We start from the raw sequence: 19,811 nt of genomic DNA, 5'->3' as shown, positions 1-19,811 counted from the left end.
TGATGCCGTCAGGTCCTGCTGCCTTCCTGGTGTTCACTTTCCTGAATGCCCTCCTTACGTCGTGCTCCGAAATGGTGAACGCGATTTCCTCTCCGGCTCTCTCGGCGTGCGTGCTGTTCATCATGCCGCTAGCGGCGCTAGCGTGATTAGCGTGATTAGCTGCAGCCTCGAAACGAGCATAAAAGGTGTTTAGCTCGTCTGCCAGAGAAGCATCCGCGCTCTCCACTCTGGAGGTTGGCTTTTATAGTATGTGATGCTTCTCAGTCCCTGCCAAAGGCTCCTAGAGTCACTGTGTTGAAACTGTGACTCAAGTTTCCTCCCGTAGCGCCTCTTTGCCTCCTTTACCGCTCTGTGCACGCCGTATGACGCAGCCTTGTATTCAGACATATCCCCGGTGACTATCCTCGTTAAATCATTGCCTGGTAGCTGTCTCTGAAGGGTGTGTAGCAGTGATCCAGTGTCCTTTCGCCCCTGGTGGGGCAGGTGATGTGCTGGTGAAAGTTCGGCAGTGCGCGCTTGAGGTTTGCACTGTTAAAATCCCCCAGCACAATGAGTGCAGCGTCCCGGTGCTGTGTCTGGTGTGTTGTGAGGTGGTCGTGTAAATCCCATATTGCAGCGTCCGTGTCCGCTTGAGGTGGATTGTAAACGGCACTGACTATGACCGAGCTGAATTCCCGTGGAAGATAGAAAGGGCGACATTTGATGGTCAGAAGTTCCAGGTTTGGTGTGCAGGAGTGTGAGAGAAGAACAACGCTCCACCACTTTAAGGTGTGTGTGTGTGTGTGTGTGTATATATATATATATATATGTATATGTATATATGTGTATATATATATATATATGTATATATATATATATATATATATATATATATATATATATATATATATATATATATATATATATATAAACTAGTAATAAGTTACTGTGATGCCATTGAAATGCTAGCTGTCAGTGTAACTATTTACATGCAGTGTTACATTTCTATGGAAGTAGAAGAATTAATACAGTTGTCTATAGCCTTATAGTCTAAGTTTTTTATTATTATTATTATTTGGTGATATATTGCCCCAGAGATATTATTGCAAGAAACAATATTGTCATTTTAAGATGATTTTAATGTCATGGACTATATAGTGACATTTCAACTCCAGCAGGGGCCAGCAATGTATTGACTTTGCAAGTGAGACAACATTGAAAACTAACTTTCACAGATATACTCACACCTAGTTTCACAAACTAGGCTTAAGCCTAGACCTAGACTAAAATGTAAATCTGAACTGAATCTTGCACTGACTGATCTTTAAACATGCCAGTGCCATTTTTGTCCTGAGATGCACATCCTGTGTATGAAACTGGGCCTTAGAAACACAAATGAACTTCAAGCTCCATTTTAAGGTTTGAACAACTTGAACAACTTAAAAATTATTTTTTCTTTTTCTTTTTATATCATGTGTATAAACTATTCAAGACCAGGAAATGTTTCCTATTTTATAAGCACAACGTGAAGATAATGGAGAGTGGGGAAACAAATGTCACACAACTGCAGAAACAATACCCTTAAACATGAAAACATATCATCTTGTATATTAATCATTAATATATTAACTTGTTTAATGTATATTGATAGTACACTGAATAATATCCATTATTCAATATAGAGTAATGCAATAAGGAATAATGCTTTTCATACTGAATGTAACCATATTTAAGTAATAACGTGTGTATAATACATATGTACATGTCATCATTCTTTTAATTATAAACCAATATTATGTTTATATAATAATACTTCTACATTTATGATAAATAAACTACATATTGCATCACATATCTTCCAATATATCGCCTTGTTTCTTAAGGGAACTTTTTTTTTTCTCATGTTTTATTCAGTGTATTGTGGAGGAGGGTCTGTAGGCAGTTCAGGGATGGTATAGCTGATGGAAACAGGGATCTGAAAGTAAATATTAATAACAGTTATTGTGCCCATTACTGAGTGCTTGACACATTTCCAGTTTAAGGATACTCAACACTTAATTCAAATAATGTTTTTGTTTTTTTTTCTTTTGTTCATTTTACTTAAAGGCGCTATATGTAAGATTTTTGTAATAAAATATCCAAAAAACACTTGCATGGTGTTATTTCATCCAGTTGTGTACTTACATTTATTCATTACCTCAACTGTAAACATGAAATTGTGAATTTCATACATTAATAATTAATCTCCCATCGTTCCACCCATCTTCATGGCGTCATTAAGCTTCGTCTTCATTATTGTTTTGAACATGTGACCCCCTAGCGGTGAAATTCTACATATAGTACCTTTTTTTTAAGACTGGTGCTCAAGATTCTTACCTCAGAGCTTTGAAAATCATCTAAATGAACCGGCATGAAATCAGATGGCTGTGGTGGCAAAACCTGAGCAAAAATAATAAAAAAAAAACAATGAAATGCACATGCCTTATGGCTGTGAAGCGACAAATTCATTTACTTTACAGGTTTATATACAATCACTGTATTTTAAATGGAATAGAAAAGACTCAAAGGTAGGGGTGTAACGATATCACGAACCGAAAGATCGCGACTCACCACCTTCGTTGTCGTCGATGCTACTCACCCGAGTTGAACAGCAGTTGTTGCAATTACTGGTGAATGTTGACAGACAGATGGAGATGATAAACTCAAGTGCGGTGAATAACAACAATACACCTCTAAACCCCATGAAGGAAGACTGAGAGGAAAAATCAAAAACACAATTAGTAGTATTATTACTAATTAATTAGTGAGTAGTATTACTCACTGTAGCGTATCTGAGAGGATCTCAGACCATTTAAAATCACCCACACAACCGCCTTCACTTTTTAAATATTTGGTCATTTTTATTTTAGTTGATGAAATTGTTCATTCATCAGTTTTTTTCTAAAACTCACACTCTTTCACTGTTAAGAAATGCACTGTCGTGCTGGAAGAATAAAGCCCTTCCCTTCTGTGATTTGATTGGCCATCTAAGTTAAATCATTCTGACATTTTGTTGAGGGTTTTCTGGTGGTGTAAGCTGTTAGTCTTTGATTTACAATCAGGACACATTTACAAAAAAATGTAAATATTTAAGTTGATTACATACCTCGTATCTTCTATCTGAATAACGACAGTTAAATCCACGGCAGAAGGCATTCATTGACCCTATAAGCAAATCCATTGAAATTAAAGTCATGGCAACGAGTGTGGTTAAAATGCTGAAAATGTTCATTGCAAATGATGCATTCACCTACAGGCAGAAAAATAAAACCGATTATTAAATTGACCTGGAATTTTAAAACAGAACCTTTTTGATGAAAAAGGTATATGAAGGGGGAAAATATCATCAGGGTCCAAGCACCAATGTCTTTTAATATTTTGGTCAATCTTTGCTTTAAGCTGGTCATTAGTTAGCCAGTTCAGGACTATGAACTGGTCCTTTGACCTGGTTGGCCTAGGGCCCATGCAGGACTTGGACAATTTGTGAAAAATGCTTCCCAGCACTTTTAATTCCCTTTTGTATCAAATAAATCTAATTTAGTTTGGTAATGTTTGCTAGCAAAATCTATTGAAGATTGGACCAGCTGGGACCTTAACTACAAGTTTAGGTCTCCTGCGAATAGTTCATTGGTACCATGTACTTTCAAAGCTGGAAAAAGAAATTTGTAAAAACCATTTCAGACCAATTCTGTACTTAAAGTGTGGTGTTTGGACCCTTACAAGTAATAACGTTCTGTGTACATACCAAACATGAACTGGAGGGTGAATTGATTTTATTTTCTGCAGCAATGCAGAGTGAACCTGTGATGATGTACTGAGAAGACAGAGAAAGGTCCAAATGTCAAGCTTGTTGAATGATGAAAAAAGCGGACCACTTAATCGCATAATAGTTTCTTACGATGAGAGATCCCCAGTAAGCACAACCGCTGTAGACAAAGATAGTGTCTGCATAAACCGAAGATACGATGCCAAACAGGAGAGTCATCAAACCGATCATTATCTGGACCGTCTTTGAGAGACAAACACACACAAAATCTGAGCACGAAGACAACATATAGATTTATAGCAGCTCTAGCATGCAACAGTATTTACTGTAGAAATGACTATTTTACTGTAACTTAACGTCTTCTCAAAGGAGTGTCACGCAGAAGTACAATGAAGCAGAGTTTAATTCACAAAAACAGTATATAAATTAGAGTCAGCTACGTTTAAGGACAGATAAAGAACTAAACAGAACAGGCTTTTAAACCCTGGGGAAACAATTGGGGATAACTAATACAGGTGGAAATCAATAAACTGATCCTAAAGGGGTGTCTTTCCCAAAAATTAAAACGCATTTTTCGATAAAATGGTGTATGCTTTTCATAATGTGTGTACTACTTATTTTGAAGTTGAGTGTTTCCTACCTCACATTGACATGCACATATAAAAAGCAGTTATTCAGGTTTGAGACATTCCTCACCCCAAGGGCTTTTGGTTGTCGTCTTAGAAATTTCTGGAATCTTTGACGAAGCGAAGCTCTTGCCGGCTCTTGTACATTTAAACCATTGAGTGTCGTAACAAGAGCGGTTTGTGTTGCCGGTTGAAACTGTATGATGAGCGTCGAAGAGTTCATGGGAATGACAGTTTGAGACATTCTGCTTCAATCTCCAGCTGACCTGAACAAAACCATAGTACATCAAAACATGTGAACATTAATCATAACCTGTTTCATAATAATAAACTGATCTGCATCATACACAGTGCCATTCGAAAGTATTCATACCTGTTCATTTCTTTCACAATTTACGTTGCTACCTAATAACTGCTTTTAAACTGCTTGAAATGATTTTAAAAAGCTCATTAATCTGCACTCCATACACCATAAGTATACAACAACCAGGGTTTTAACACATGTGCAATGAATCATTTTTAGTTTAGGTTTTTTTGGTTTTTTTATATAAATTTGCAAAAGTTTTCAATCCCTTATCTGGGACGGCTGAAATCTAGCTCAGGAGCGTTCATATTGCTTGTAGATGTACACTGCTATGGAATAAAAGGCAAGAAAAAGACAATCGGCAAAACATCAGCCCAAAAAAAAAAAGACGCCAATAGTGGCATCGGCCAAAGAGAACCCCTTTTTGGTCGACCCCTGAAATTAAAACCACCGCAAGAAATGCTGCATATATAATCCTGTGGGAAGTATTCTCTGTGAATGTGCTAGACTTAAGTTTCATTAGCCGTTTTATAACTGAGTACAGTAACTTGTAAAGTGTTTTTAAGACACCACATTGAACTTTACCATATAGCCCTGGCTGTTTAAATGCCACACGTAGTGTATTAGCGCTGGAAACAACTCACTCATGTCCAGACTGGTTCATCTTTCTCACGCTTCACTGTACTATATAAGGTGTATAATATTGAATAAACACCTTTTTCTAAACGGAAACATCTACTTTCACAAGCACACATGATTGTAACATTTATAACGACAACATAAAATAAGGTATGAGGAGAACAACTGACTTACCGATCAGTTTTTGGCTTAGTTTCGGTTTACCTGTCAGTTTCCTGACTGTTCAGACACCAGATGGCTGCGATTGGCTCATTCTCACTCCTCCTTTAGTCACCTTCATTTTTGTAATACATTCAGACTTTCACAGAAATACATGACTGGATTACGGACAAACATGGCGAGTTATGTAGGAGGATATATCAGGGTTACGGCTGCTGTATATGACCTGAACAACAAGACCATTTATGTCCTTTTTCAGGATCATTACTGAGCTTTCTATTGCTTTACTTTATAGCTTTTGTTATATTCTGCACACACTAAGTATTCTTGTGAATATTGTATGTACTGGTGATTTAATAGTGTAGAGCAAACAATGGTCTTAATGTCAAATTACGATTTTATTGAAAACGGCAAGTCGAGACGACAACAGTCCTTGTCTGACCAGGCAAAAACACTTATACCTTATTCACAGGTAGTTTTAACCAAAAAGTGGTAGTTCAGCCTCTGACTGGTTTTACTACAGTTCATTGTTACACCTCCCGAGATTAATTGTTGAATTTCTGCTAGTTTTAACCATGGTCCTAATAATGTTCTTGTTTCACCCTCCCCCTGGATGCAGGTGTCCTCATGGCCATTCTCCAACCATTGTGCCATTCCTGACATTCTTGGGAGTCAAAGTTCACTGGTTCACTCGAGTTCATCTGTCTTATTGAAAGCACCTAGGACTCTTATTGTAAACTACTTTGATTGTGTCCTTCACATATACCATCAGCCCAAGTCACCCTGCAGAGAGCCCGGGGTTCCCCCTATGGGTTTAGGATTGGGCGTCATGGGTTTATCATGGCCGTACAAAGCGTTTTCTGGTGGGTTACCCCTTGGTGGAAATTGTGATTGGGTTCCACTCAGTAGAAATCCAGTTGGGGGCCTATCTCTATTGTCAGGCTCTTAGAATCATCAATCAATCAATCAATAATTTTTATTTATATAGCGGTTTCAACAATACAGGTTGCATCAAAGCACTGAACAATATAAAGCAGAATCATTAAGCAGACTAATTAAGATATTTGATGAAATCAGGGAGCCATCTGACCCTCCATGGACAGCAACACAACTCCAAACGATCCCAGAAATTTAGTGAACACATTAAAACAGTCCATGTGCCATCAGTGGCGCAACTTCAGTTTTGTGACGCTATAATACTTTTTTGTGTAAAGAAAACAAAGATAATTCACTAAATTTACTTGCATCTAAGATTGTCTGAGCATTGAAACAGGAGGAGCCATATTTCCCAAAGAGGCCTAAGATATAAAAGGATATTGTGAATTTGTCCAGGACACCCTGGTGCCTTAAGGCAAGCAGTCCAACAGCTTATTGATAATCTCAACTCAAGAGGGAGAGAGTGGGCAGGTAACCACAATTAATCGACCAAGTATATGTATATGTAATAGCGGCAACTGCGACTAACTGAGTCTAAACTTTAATTTAGTTGGACTTGACAGTAGCCCTAACAACTTGCCTAACAACCAGTGGTCCGTGGACGTTGGCTTGCGGCCAGACATCGATTTTCCCAACATATTTCCATGCTGTCCAACTCGCACTGCGATTTTTAGCCACGAATCGACCAATTGTGAAAATCTAAAAGGATTCCTATAATCCTAGGCTAAAATTTGTAGTCTTTGATAGATTGTTAGTTTGATACGTTCACCTACAGTCACTGTGCAAAAATTTTACCACAGGCGAAATTCTGAGAGTGTCAAGATTTTACGAATAGTCCTGCAGTGTGACATCTGCTACAACAAACTTTCTTCATATTTCAAGAAAAGCCATGATCAGAATTAACTCCAGAGATTTCCATACTCCAGCGCTCGCGGCGTCCACTCGTAAAATTCATCTGGTACGTTGCCTACGATACAATCCAGTTGCACTGCTGTTTTTATGTAGGTGCATGGTGCTGCTTATAATATTCTTCTTCAATACGCCTCTCATTTTGCTCCCTATATGAATTTGATTCAGTACAAATTGATTCGCCAAAACGATTCACTTGAATCAATCGCTGACGAGATACCACAAGCGTTAAGAGTTGATTTTAACTCCGTTTTTAACCCTATTGATGTGCCCCTTAGAGTTTCATCTAGTATTTTTATTGTGAAAACCCAACATCTTTATCTCTTGAATATGTTGCCACTTTCTGTATTTTCTGTGCAAAAGCGGCTTAAATCTTCTTTTGTCTTCTGCTTTTTCTTGTTGAATTGAAATATCCTGCGATCCATGAGACTCTATTATAAAGATGGCGTTTATTAAAGAGTTAATTGTTACTTATACCACAAATATATATTCTTAAGGACACCAACACCTAAAATAAAACTCCAAAATGGTCCATGACATGGGACATTTAACTTTTATATAATGTAATTTACTATATACATCCTATTTATATTATATAGACATACATGTAAAAAACACACAATTAAACTAAATAAAATAGACATGCAATAGTCCAAAAAATGTACTTTTTATTGTTTTCAGTGCACTTTTCTTTTTACAAAAATAAGTAAATCACAAATCTTTATATATGAAATGTTCAGCTATATGTAAACCCAATCTCAAGAGAAGTGTATCTTCTGTAAGTGTATTTTTTTTATATGTAACACACTTATTCATATGGATTGCTCGGGTGATGAACGGAAGAGCTGCTGGAATCCGGTATCTGCAAGGAAAAAAAATGATCAGCTTCCTCGCTTGATTGCCTGTTTATTGATAATATGACGTAAGCGTTGTTTTGCACATTTCCAACACATGAAGCCTTGTTTATATTTAATCGTACGCTTAAATACAAATTCAAATTTTATTTGTCACATACACATACATACATGGTACGACATGCAGTGAAATGTTTTATACAACCGTCCAGCGTGGGAAAAGAAAACAAAATATATCTATCTATCTATATACTGTATATATATATATATATATATATATATATATATATATATATATATATATATATATATATATACTGTATATATATATATATATATACAAAGAAGTGCACAGTATAAAGGGTAAAAAATGAAGTATAAAGTATAAAATATGGCGCCCGTATTTAAAAGGTAAAAAATTAAATGAAAAGTATCAAATATAAAGTATAGAATATAAAATATAAAGTGGCTGTGTGAATGTCCAATGTAAAGTGACTAGTGCAATTTTGTCCAGTGTAATTGTCCAATTGTAAGTGGGTATCTGGGGAAGAGGGGTGAACATGGGAATCCCGGTGATTAGGTGCTGGGTGTTCTCTGGTTCAGACTCCGAATGGCCTGCGGGAAGAAGCTCCTCCTCATTCTCTCTGTGTTTGCCTTCAGGGAACGAAAGCGCTTTCCTGAACGCAGCAGAGAAAAGAGTCCATTGTTGGGATGGCTGAGGTCTTCCACGATCTTCCTGGCCCTGGTACAGCACCGCTTGTTGTAGATGTGCTGCAGCACAGGGAGCTCAGCTGACCGCACCACCTTCTGAAGAGCTCGCCCGTCCTGCATGGTGCTGTTTCCAAACCAGGAGGTGATGTTTCCCGTCAGGACACTCTCGATGGTGCAGGTGTAAAAGTTCCTGAGCACCTGAGATGGGAGTCTGAAGTCCCTTAAGCCGCTCAAGATGGTATAGACGCTGCCGGGCCTTCTTCACCAGGGTGTTGATGTGACAGGACCAAGACAGGTCCTGCATGATGTGAACACCCAGGTACCGGAAACTGTCCACTCTCTCCACTGGGGTCCCGTCGATCTTGATGGGATGGTAAGAGCGCACCTGCTTCGTGCTGAAGTCCACTATTAACTCCTTTGTTTTGCTGACGTTCAGGAGAAGATTGTTCTCCTGACACCATCTCTCCAGGTTGTTGATCTCCTGAAGGTAGGCCATCTCATCGTTGTTGGAGATCAGGCCCACCACGACAGTGTCGTCAGCAAATTTAATGATGGTGGTGGAGTTTGTAGTGGCCACACACTCAACTCGAACAGCATTTTCACAGTTCCCTTTCCTAAAATCCAGGTGGCTTGTGGTTGTGTGGAGGAGGTGTGTGATGGCGGTAGGCAAACTGTAGTGGGTCCAGTGTGTCCGGTAGTGATGCGGTGATGAAGTCTCTGACGAGTCTCTCGAAGCACTTCATCACTACAGACGTCAGAGCTACAGGGCGGTAATCATTAAGGCAAGATGGTTGAGGTTTCTTCAACACAGGAACAATGATGGACTCTTTGAAACACGAGGAGACTACAGACTGTTTCAGGGAGAGATTAAATATCTCAGTGAACACCGGTGCTAGCTGGTCAGCACAGGCTCTCAGAACCCGACCTGTGATGCCGTCAGGTCCTGCTGCCTTCCTGGTGTTCACTCTCCTGAATGCCCTCCTTACGTCGTGCTCCAAAATGGTGAACGCGATTTCCTCTCCGGCTCTCTCGGCATGCTAGTGGCGCTAATGTGATTAGCATGATTAGCTGCAGCCTCGAAATGAGCATAAAAGTTATTTAGTTCGTCTGCCAGAGAAGCATCCGCGCTCTCCACTCTTCTCAGTCCCTGCCACAGGCTTCTAGAGTCACTGTGTTGAAACTGTGACTCTAGTTTGCTCCCGTAGCGCCTCTTTGCCTGAGAGAGCAACAACGCTCGCGCTGTCGCACCAGCGGTTGTTCACCATCAGACACACTCCACCTCCCCGTGTCTTCCCCGACTCCATTGTTCTGTCCATGCGGTAAACGGAGAAAAACTCGGCCGGTTGTATGGCGTGGTCCGGTACCGCTGGGTTCAGCCATGTCTCGGTGAAGCAGAGGAGGTTGCAATCCCGAATGTCTCTCTGGAACATGATCCTTGCCCTGAGGTCATTGAGCTTGTTTTCAGAGACTGGACGTTGGCTAACAGGACACTAGGTAGGGGAGCGCGGTGTGAGCGTGCCCTCAACCTGTTCCTGACGCCAGCTCGTTTCCCTCGTGGACGCCGGTGCGGGTCGCGTCCTTTTGTCTTTGACAGGATCTCGCTCGGCCAACATGGGTCCGGGTTTAAAAACGGCGAAAGGTGGGTGCATTGTACACCAATAGATATAAGAGTGGCTCGGTCATATTTAGTAATAGCCATCTTATATAAAGAGAACAGCGCAGACTATTTAAAACACAAACAATTAACAAAAAAACAGAGAGTTTTGCCGGAGCGGTCGTGACGGCAGCTGACCTCAACGGCGCCATCTTTTAACATGCGTCTCTTACCTCGGATCTGTTAAGGAATTGCCCTGGAATCAGACGACTGTACGACCGGAGTAATCTGAAACTAGAGAAAAATACATGTGATGTTAGAATCAGGGATGTGTTGCAAATGAATTCTATAAAGTTCTACAGTGGAATGTAAATGACTTAAAATAACATGATACTCTATTGATCAATGTCGTTTTAGAACATTGACGTATATGGTTTGAGCTGGTTTGTTGTTGTTGTTGGCTATCGGGAGAAAACACGGGTCAAACTCCGGCCTCAAGTTCAAGTGTAACTGAATTTGACCACACATTTTATGCTATATGCCACCTACTGGTGTAATCTGAAACTGCGGTTTACTTTTTAATGTTAGAAACATTAGCATACAGCTTACTTAACGTGTTCTGAGTTTATTCACATTTAACTCAAGGAGACTCTTGACTCACCTGAGGAGGAGAACAGCAGGAGTTGGTTTTACAGATAAACACCAACAGAAAGAAGGAGATGACGAACTCAAGCGTGACGATTACCAACAACACACCCCTGATTCCCTTTGAGAGAGCCTGAGAGAAAATCAACATAATACTATGCCATCATCATCATCACAAAGTTTATATGATAATATAACACATTTAAGACATGCTTTTATGGCCAAATAATAGACAAATTTTATAAAAAATTAATTTGACCCGTGCCAACAAAATTATTTTTCACATTTACAATTACATTCTCCTTTAAAATACTTGACAATTGTTTCTCCAGCCGTTCCAGTCAAAGATTACCAAGCAATGTTCCAGTCCTTTTCTTAATAATAAATATTATTAATCACAATATAGCAGTTTTTTTAATATGCACATAAACACGCCTTATAATAGCTTTTCATCTAAAATCTATTGAGAAACTGAAAAATCCATTCGGTAATCCATAGCTACTGAACAAATGTGAATATTCCGGCTTATATTTTTAGACATTTTTCTCTTTTGACCAAACACCAACTTTTCACTAGGCGTGCATTTTTGAAGACATACCTCATATTCTCTCCTTTCATTAGTACAGTCATCATCAAAGCAGCGTTTGAGTGGACCTACAATGAAATCCACTAAAAGCAAAATAATGGCCATGCCTGCATTTACAATACAGACAATGTTCACTTTAAGCAAAGCATTCACCTAAATCCAGAAAAACAACATAAAACAGATGAATAAATTAGCAAGAACTTTAAAACTTTGTGTTAACAAGTTAATGGACAAAGAAAAGTACATGGTGTGAAAATTTACTTTTAGAAATAGCTCGCCAGAGACTTTATACAACACTGTAAAAACTTCTAGATCACCAGCATGATTTACGATGTCTTGTTTTCATGAACGTCAGCAGCTACACAAAACACTCTGAAGTTTCCTCAGCCTTTGAGATTTGATGTTATAAGTTGCTGAAATTTGACTGGCTGGTAATGTATTTTTAAGCATCATATGTTATGATAAAGATGAATAGTAAAGTATTTCTGCACTTCCAGTACGATGCTCGGACCCTTAAGAGTAAGGTGGTTTGTAGTACGTACCAAACAGAAATTGGAGGGTGAATTAATCTTGTATTCTGCAGCGATACAGAGTGAGCCTGAGGTAATGTACTGAGAAGAGAGAGAAAAAACTCAATTAAAGCTTGGATTGGAAGATGTAGATTGTAGTTTGATTTGCTCCTGTCAATCACTATGAGTTTATATCGTGATGATAGACTGGGGTTTGAAATTTGGTGGTTAACTAATGCTGAGCCACTCACACGGGTATAAATAGGCGACAGGTGTAACCACTCGTCAGGTTGAGCTGAGGAGCTCAGTGCTGCATGGTTGCTGTCGCTAGCAGAGAAAGCTGAAAAGAGAAGCTGTTCGTGTGGCAGTAGGATCACCTTGACGATCCTCAATTACCTCGAACGCACCGTCAGTGCTGAACTGCCTGAGTCCCCTCAGAGGCAGGAGGGTGGTCCCACTGAAACACACTTTCAGAGGGGTATATGGCATCCACAGCCGCTGTCACACCACTCGGTTTACTCCATATGAGCTTCACTCCTGAGTTCTGAGATGGGCATGGCGCCGTGGGTGAACATCACTCTGAGCCGTCGCCGCATTTTCAAAACCGTGGTCAGACCTTGCCTTTCTACGGGCCGGGGTACTCCTAGAATAAGTGTCCAGGCATGTTGATGCTTCCACCCTGGGCTGGGGTGCCACATGCAAGGGGTAGGCAGCCTTGGAACTCTGGACAGGGCCTCGACTGCTTTGGCACAACAACTGCAGGGCAAGCATGTGTTGGTCCACACGGACAACACTGTGACTATTTTGTATATCAACCACCAAGGGGGTATTCAACTAGGCAGAGCAGTCTGATGCCAGAACCAGTGTCGGTGTTAGCTGCCGAGGCAACCAGACAGCCCTTGTACTTGGCTAGGTGGCCATGGGGCTGATTCCCTGCGGGCAAATCCATATGTATATTCTATGGTAATATTCCTCGTGTCTTCCCTTGGCACTTGGCACTGTCTGTCTCAGTTGTCAGTTGTTCCCCCCCGACAACCCCCCCAGGGATGGCCCTGGGCTCCTCAGCAAAACCTGACGACTATTTATACCCATGTTACAGGGAGTGGCTCAGGATTAGTTAACCACTTGCCAAATTTTATTGGCATTTTCTCTTAATCAGAGCTAATAAAGGCTCCAAGCAAGACCCCAGTCTGCCGTCACGATATAACGTTTCTGTTCCTTCCATCAGGGAATGAGGGTTACATCCGTAAAGCCTTTGCACAATCTTCCTGTACAAAATTGTACTGGAAATTAAGTGCTGGGTGTCCGGTCAGATGAGAAATGGCCCTAACTGAACCTGGTTTTAGGGGTTTTTTCTCTATTCTGTCACGGATGGAGTTTTCCTTGCTGCTGTCATCTCTGGCTTGCTTAGTTGGGAACACTTAACTAGCGATTATTGTTGATTTGATTACTCAGATCCTGTTTAGACTGAACTTTCCTAGACAATGACATCTCCGCATTCAATAATGAAACCTCTGATTTTATAAAACAGATCACTTTATTGTCTAATAGTTTCTTACGATGAGAGATCCCCAGTAAGGAAGACCAACAGAGATGTAGAGGGACTCTGCATAAACTGTATGCACGATGCCAAAGAGAAGAGTCAGCAGACCGATAATAATCTGGACCATCTGTGAGAGACACAAACAACCCACAGTGTGAGTATTACAACACTCTTTCGTAAAGAGGAACCATCTCTAATGAACAGATGCATTCATGCCAGCTGTAGCTATGGACTAATGATTGTACTAGAAAAATATCCAAAGAGGGTTTATGAGACCGTATCTCACCCCAAGGGCTTTCAGGCGTCCTTTTAGAAATGCCTGAAGGTCCTGAAGAGTCGAGGTTCCTGTCACCGGTTGTAGTTGAACACGCACAGGAGCATCGTTCAGCGTCGTGAAAGGAGCTGTTTGTGTTCCTGGCTGGAGCTGGACGATGAGCGACATTCTGCTTTCTCAATCTCAAAGGACCTGTGGACCATACGGTTATGAAACAGATCTTCATTTATGGTTTTTAGCAGATACGTTTTTTAAAGTGACTCGCAAACGCTTATTTTAATATTTGTAAATACAATAAATGTGCACATAAATGTTTGTGTGTGTGTGTATATATATATTCTAAAAAGATATACATGCCAATAAAATAATAGTGCTATTTTACGCAAAAGTAGTAAATGAATAGCTTTGAGTCAGCGGTGACTATATTTTGATGCATCCCTTATCATAGATCTTCAGGAAATGGTAGGAAAGAAGTCAACGTCACCTGTGTGATTTTTATCTGAATATTTAATCTTATCATCAAAAGATTTGTTAAACAGTAACACCAAGGTCACAACTAAAAATATTTATCGCTATTCTGTATCGTTTTATGTCTATTCTATCGTCCATTACCTGTAATAAACAGAACTGTCCATTACGTCAAGCATTTGATAATTATAAATACATTTATTGTATTTTATAAAAAAAAAACAATTATTGCTCAAGGCAGCGCAAATGATTTTCAAATATGGTTTCATTTTAAAATGTAAAGAAATTGTAACACTGCAGTCTTTTGTGGTTGTGATATTTCTGTAAAGGTTACAGACGGGAAAATATAGATTTCCTGCATCATAAAGGATTCAGATTCATGGGATGAATGGTCCCTGACTCCTGGAGGGAACATCTGTCAGGTTACACCAAACATAAACGTCCTGATTTTAACGCGTTTGTAAGTCAAGAGAAAGACGTACTTACCGCTGAATGAAACGGGAAGTTGTGAGCTTTGGTTTACAGCGTGGAGAAACGAGAGGACCTGCTGGTTTTGGTTTTCTTGTGAAACCCTGAGTTGCGTCAGCGACTAGCGTAGACATCAGACACAGGAAGTTCATAGAAGGAGAAGAATACACTGACTTCTGAAATCAGCGTTTCATTCATCAGTAAACAGGTCCTCCTCTTAATTTATACTTAAATGTCAGGTTTTTAGTGTGTGTCTGGTGTAGACAGAGAACGATAGAACATGCTAATATTTGGCTGATGTGGTCAGATATCACCGAATATGTTAAAAACCGTGTGCTACTGTTTTGAAACGGTCTTTTTTTAGTGTTTGAAAAAGATTTAATTGAATCTAATCCACTGTAGATTTATTCCCTGGCCTTTGCTAGTTGATCATTTGGAATCAGAATCAACAATGAAACCGCTCAGCTAGGCAGGCAATACTTCACGTCGAGCTCGTGAGCTTTGGCTTTATACTGTCCAAACAGGAAGTGGTTGCAGAGGAAGTACTCCGGTGACGGCTCCCTCTGCTGGCGTCCACTGACTCCGCCCCCGTCACTAGTAGATATGGATCGCAAAATCATTGCTTTTGCTGGGTTTCTTTTTGATTTTTGCTACGTTTCTATATTTTTGTTTGCAAAACTTTTTATTTTTACAGAGGTGCTCATAATTGACTGATAACTCATTTATCACTGATTATAAAACCCAGAGCTGCTGTGGCCTCGTGGCCGTCCCGATTCATTTCTGTTTTTTTTTTTGTATACTGTACAGCTGTTGTTGTTTTTTTTAAAGTATGAGGAAAAGAAACCCACAGCCTTTCCAGCCTACGACTAAAACCAGTTTGGAACACACCTGAGATACAGAGATTAACCATTTCCTTTTTGTAAAATAAAACTCACATTTTTCTCTTGATTTAAGGACACAAGCCCTCATTCGTTTATTTATGTGACTTCTAATGTGCTTGTATAAACTAAAAAGGACTTGAGGACATTAAGTAACATCAGAGAAACTCTGCATTAATCAAAATCGTATCATTTAAAGGGATCTCTGGGTGTTTTATATTAGGTCTCTTACTGAAATATGTGATAGAAACCCATGAAAGATGCATAGTTTCTGGATTATGAGGGAGCGCCATTATTTTATGTGCACTTTACATTCTGTGTGATTCTGCCGCTCTTTTACTAGCCAGTATCCAAGCTTTCTATTCACAAATAGTGTGTCTAGGACATAGAGAAATATGCGAACATAGCTTAAACTATTTTACACACATGAATGATGCAACAGAAAAAACGATAAAAGGTTAAAACATGAATTATTTAATTATACGGTAACTTCTTAATTTCTTTTGCTCCCTCTGTCGAAAGTAGATCTGAAGATTTATTTGCTTAGTTTCAAAAGGAATTGTATCCTGTTTCGTAAGATCTGTACACAAATCAGTTAAAAGACACTGCATAACAAATTCATTTAAAGATATGAAAACTAAAAAATGCCTTACAAGAGCTTAGTCGTGAGCAGTTATGAGAAGGACTCTTTCAAGGTAACAGTTAATGTGACTTCTGCTAAGGTCTGCAGATCACACCGTGTATGTCTGGTGGCCAGGGACTTTGTGTCTCATAGTGAACGGGCAAACAATAGTTATTAATCTTATCACAAGCAACGGTCACGTAATAATAGTTGTAAAAAATTCCAGTAACACTACACACTCCATTTGCCCAACCACTTTGAACAATGTACACCAGAAAAGCGTTTATACTGGTGCAGGTGTTATATCTGACATTGATGCCTTGTCCGTTGCAGATGTTCACAATCCCGTGATATCAGCGCCGCTGAGGAAGGACTGTACAGGTTTTCTTCCACACAGACCTGTACTTGAGAGGTATCCTTGCCAGTTCATTGGGTTGTTCACATCAAAATTATTTGGGAGGATATGTTGATACATAAAATAATTATACGCATTGTTATTAAAGGAGATCTGACAGGGTGCAAAGTTAAAAAAGTCAGACTGATTGTAGCTGATCCCGATGTTATCCAATCCGTCGCTGAACGCCAGAGTCACGAGGAGCACAAGGAAAACCTCCGTTCTCATCCTGAAAACATACAAAGGACTCCTTGATCCGAGAGATAATCAACCACTTCTGTTACAATAAAGCTGTGAATTCATCCGCCATTACGTGAAGAAACCACCATGCTAAGCGTTCTGGTTTGGGTGAGCGAGTGCTGCAAGGAAGAAGAGTCTGCAGTAATTACACATTTATATTTTTAGAAATTATGGCTTGGATTTATCAAAAAGCTTTGCTTTAAATGTATTATATTTTGGTTAGTCAATCATGGACCAAAAAAACACTGTACGCTTATGAAAGAACCTAAATCCTGAAAGCAAAATCAATGCAAAAAGAGGTTGAAAAATATAAAATGGTGTCTAACTCCCTGCATCTCTCAATTTGACAAAGTATTTACAAAGATATATGCAATTTAACAGCCAACAACTTACAATCAGAATCAGGGGCCTGTTTCAAAGGGGAAAGTCAGAATATGTTAAGTCCGGAGTGACGGAAGCACCTAGATCCTCGGACCTCTTAGCTCTTTACCTGGGAACGCTCTCCTGCAGGACCCCAATAAACCCCCGTAAACCCTTGACCAGCTCAGACCGGGCTTGGGGACCAGACCCAACCAGCCAAGCAGCCTAGGCTTATCTTTCAGCAGGGAAATGACCGATTTACCTCATCGTTGATCAGATTCAATACACCTTTAAAGCTATTATAACAGAATTGTGATTACCTGTTGACGTGTCGTGAGTTTCACTTCCCTTTTAAATACGGACTAGATTTTTGTGCTTGGTTCCTGCAAACAGTTTGCGTCGAGCATCAAACCTGATTTACGATAAAGTCCAATGAAAGCCAAATCTTATGATGTGTGATAATGTGATTTGAAGAAGCCTAAAGATACATTTAAGTAGATTAAACTGGCACATTGTACTCTAAGCAGACTTACCTTGGAGATTTCTTGAGCTTGTGCGAATGAAAGAGAAAAAGGGCTGAGACTGCTATTTGTCAGCTTGAAGGAAGGTGGGTGTGAACATGGCATGTCCTTCCTTCAAGCTAAATGAAGTTTAGCCCTTTTTAGGTACATGGTGTGTTTCGGTAACTAATTCATTCGTTTACCACCAGCTCTCTATGAAAAGTTTAAAAGCACAGACGGTTTGTAGGGGTTCTGTATGTAAAGAAACATAACTTTAGACATAAAAGAACTGTGAAAATTGACTGGTGTTTGTAGCAGTGCTCGAAACTTTGGTGAAGTCACGACATGACATAAATATTTGCATACTTTCTAAATGTCTACTAGATAGTTCACAGGATAAGCATAGCTGACAGCAGCCAACAAAAGAGAGCCCCATACTGAAGCAAGCAAGTAATCTGACCAAAAAAACTACATTTGTTTTAAGTAAAAGATACCGTTTTATGAAATGTAACAAGCTTCAAACAATGCAATCACAAAAAATACACTACACTGAGTGTAAGCTCACTGAGAAGAAATTAATTAGTGATGCAATATGAATACATTTTTTTTTTTACAAGCAATAGGTAGAAAAAGAAAATCAACAGATCACCAAAACCTCAAGCGTGTGTACGTCAGTTTTGTGGATTTTATGCCAAAGTTCATTCACAGGTTTTCTTGTTTTTCCAGAAAGCAAAAAAAAAATCCTGACCTGCTTCACTGAAAGTTCATTGGAGACATTTAGCAATCCATCGACTGCCACGCTGTACTGTGTGTTCACTGGAAAATGACAAAGGCAGGAAAAGGGTGATTTACCAAATACAGTAAAAATGATGGACGTTTGTTCTAGGAGCAGATCTTAAAAACAGGATAAATTCGTAGTAATATTTATTTTTTATTATTTTCTGCCAGCGTGTGAATTAGCTCACAATGCGATGCTCAGAATATACATTTTATAATAATAATAAAAAGAAAATATGCCATATCAATGAGTAAGTGAACACGAGTGCAATACCTACAGAACACCATATTTACAGAGGTTTTCTGAATGTCTGTGTATATACTCCATAGTAAGATTCATTCAGGCCTCCGCCTCACCTGGAGCCTGTACAACCTCGCTGGCATCTGGGAAGGTAACGGCTGAAAGATTGCTTTCGTCCCTGATATACTCCCAGAACCTGGAGGGAAAGCAGGTCCTTAAGCACCTCAGGAAGTATCGCCTCGAGCTGAAAGTTCCTTCGTCCCACCCTGCAGTTCCTCTATGTCCTCTGTCCTGAAGGTATCCCGATGGAAAGCTGCAAGCCATGCCGGAGTGGCCGTATTCTCCGACGTTTCATCAACAACTGTAGTGTCCTTACAGCACCCCTCACCACGCTCTCCACGGTAAAACCAAGTCTCTGTCCCCTGAAGCCCGTCAATCCTTTGACCATCTCAAAGAAACCTTCAGCACGGCCCCATCCTTCATCACCTTGTCTCTGTAAAACAGAGATTCTCCATTCTTGCGCTTTCTTCTCTCCAGCAGAGAAAAACTGCAACATTGGAAAATGTTCCTAGAACAAAAATGAAACAAAACCGTAAAACCACTGTGACAATGTGGACTCCCAACTACTCTTGCGTCTCGGTACCTTGACCTTGGTCCCAAGATCCCCTCTGAGTGCATTTATCCCACCCGCGATTTCCAGAAAACTACTTTACCATAGCTTTAGCTGGATTTTTCCTGGATTACTTCTGCTAATTGCTGAACGGTGTCAGAGAGGAAGCTTGGTGTTCTG

The 19,811-nt window shown here is 39.8% G+C and overlaps 2 protein-coding genes and 1 long non-coding RNA gene across 3 annotated transcripts; all 3 read right to left on the bottom strand.

Moving 5' to 3' along the window:
• Positions 1–1,391: 1,391 nt before the first annotated feature.
• LOC122343105 (membrane-spanning 4-domains subfamily A member 15-like) lies at positions 1,392–5,640 on the bottom strand. The gene is made up of 8 exons (XM_043237438.1): positions 5,528–5,640; positions 4,481–4,676; positions 3,917–4,027; positions 3,764–3,832; positions 3,125–3,268; positions 2,618–2,731; positions 2,356–2,418; positions 1,392–1,954 (listed from the first exon to the last, which is right to left on the bottom strand). The coding sequence occupies exons 2-8, from the start codon at positions 4,652–4,654 to the stop codon at positions 1,886–1,888; spliced, it is 744 nt and encodes a 247-aa protein (XP_043093373.1). The 5' UTR covers positions 4,655–4,676; positions 5,528–5,640; the 3' UTR covers positions 1,392–1,885.
• A 2,365-nt stretch (positions 5,641–8,005) lies between these two features.
• LOC122343125 (membrane-spanning 4-domains subfamily A member 12-like) lies at positions 8,006–15,518 on the bottom strand. The gene is made up of 8 exons (XM_043237478.1): positions 15,028–15,518; positions 14,086–14,265; positions 13,816–13,926; positions 12,290–12,358; positions 11,760–11,900; positions 11,178–11,294; positions 10,750–10,810; positions 8,006–8,219 (listed from the first exon to the last, which is right to left on the bottom strand). The coding sequence occupies exons 2-7, from the start codon at positions 14,239–14,241 to the stop codon at positions 10,760–10,762; spliced, it is 645 nt and encodes a 214-aa protein (XP_043093413.1). The 5' UTR covers positions 14,242–14,265; positions 15,028–15,518; the 3' UTR covers positions 8,006–8,219; positions 10,750–10,759.
• An 822-nt stretch (positions 15,519–16,340) lies between these two features.
• On the bottom strand, positions 16,341–18,255 carry LOC122343159. Its single transcript, XR_006250675.1, has 3 exons — positions 18,037–18,255; positions 17,824–17,981; positions 16,341–17,132 (listed from the first exon to the last, which is right to left on the bottom strand). It is a non-coding gene; the product is annotated as an uncharacterized LOC122343159 (long non-coding RNA).
• Between the last annotated feature and the right edge of the window lie 1,556 nt (positions 18,256–19,811).

This window comes from Puntigrus tetrazona, chromosome 4, assembly GCF_018831695.1.
Source record: "Puntigrus tetrazona isolate hp1 chromosome 4, ASM1883169v1, whole genome shotgun sequence".
In the NCBI taxonomy this organism is placed as follows: domain Eukaryota; kingdom Metazoa; phylum Chordata; class Actinopteri; order Cypriniformes; family Cyprinidae; genus Puntigrus; species Puntigrus tetrazona.
This window is presented reverse-complemented; position numbering and strand designations above follow the sequence as displayed.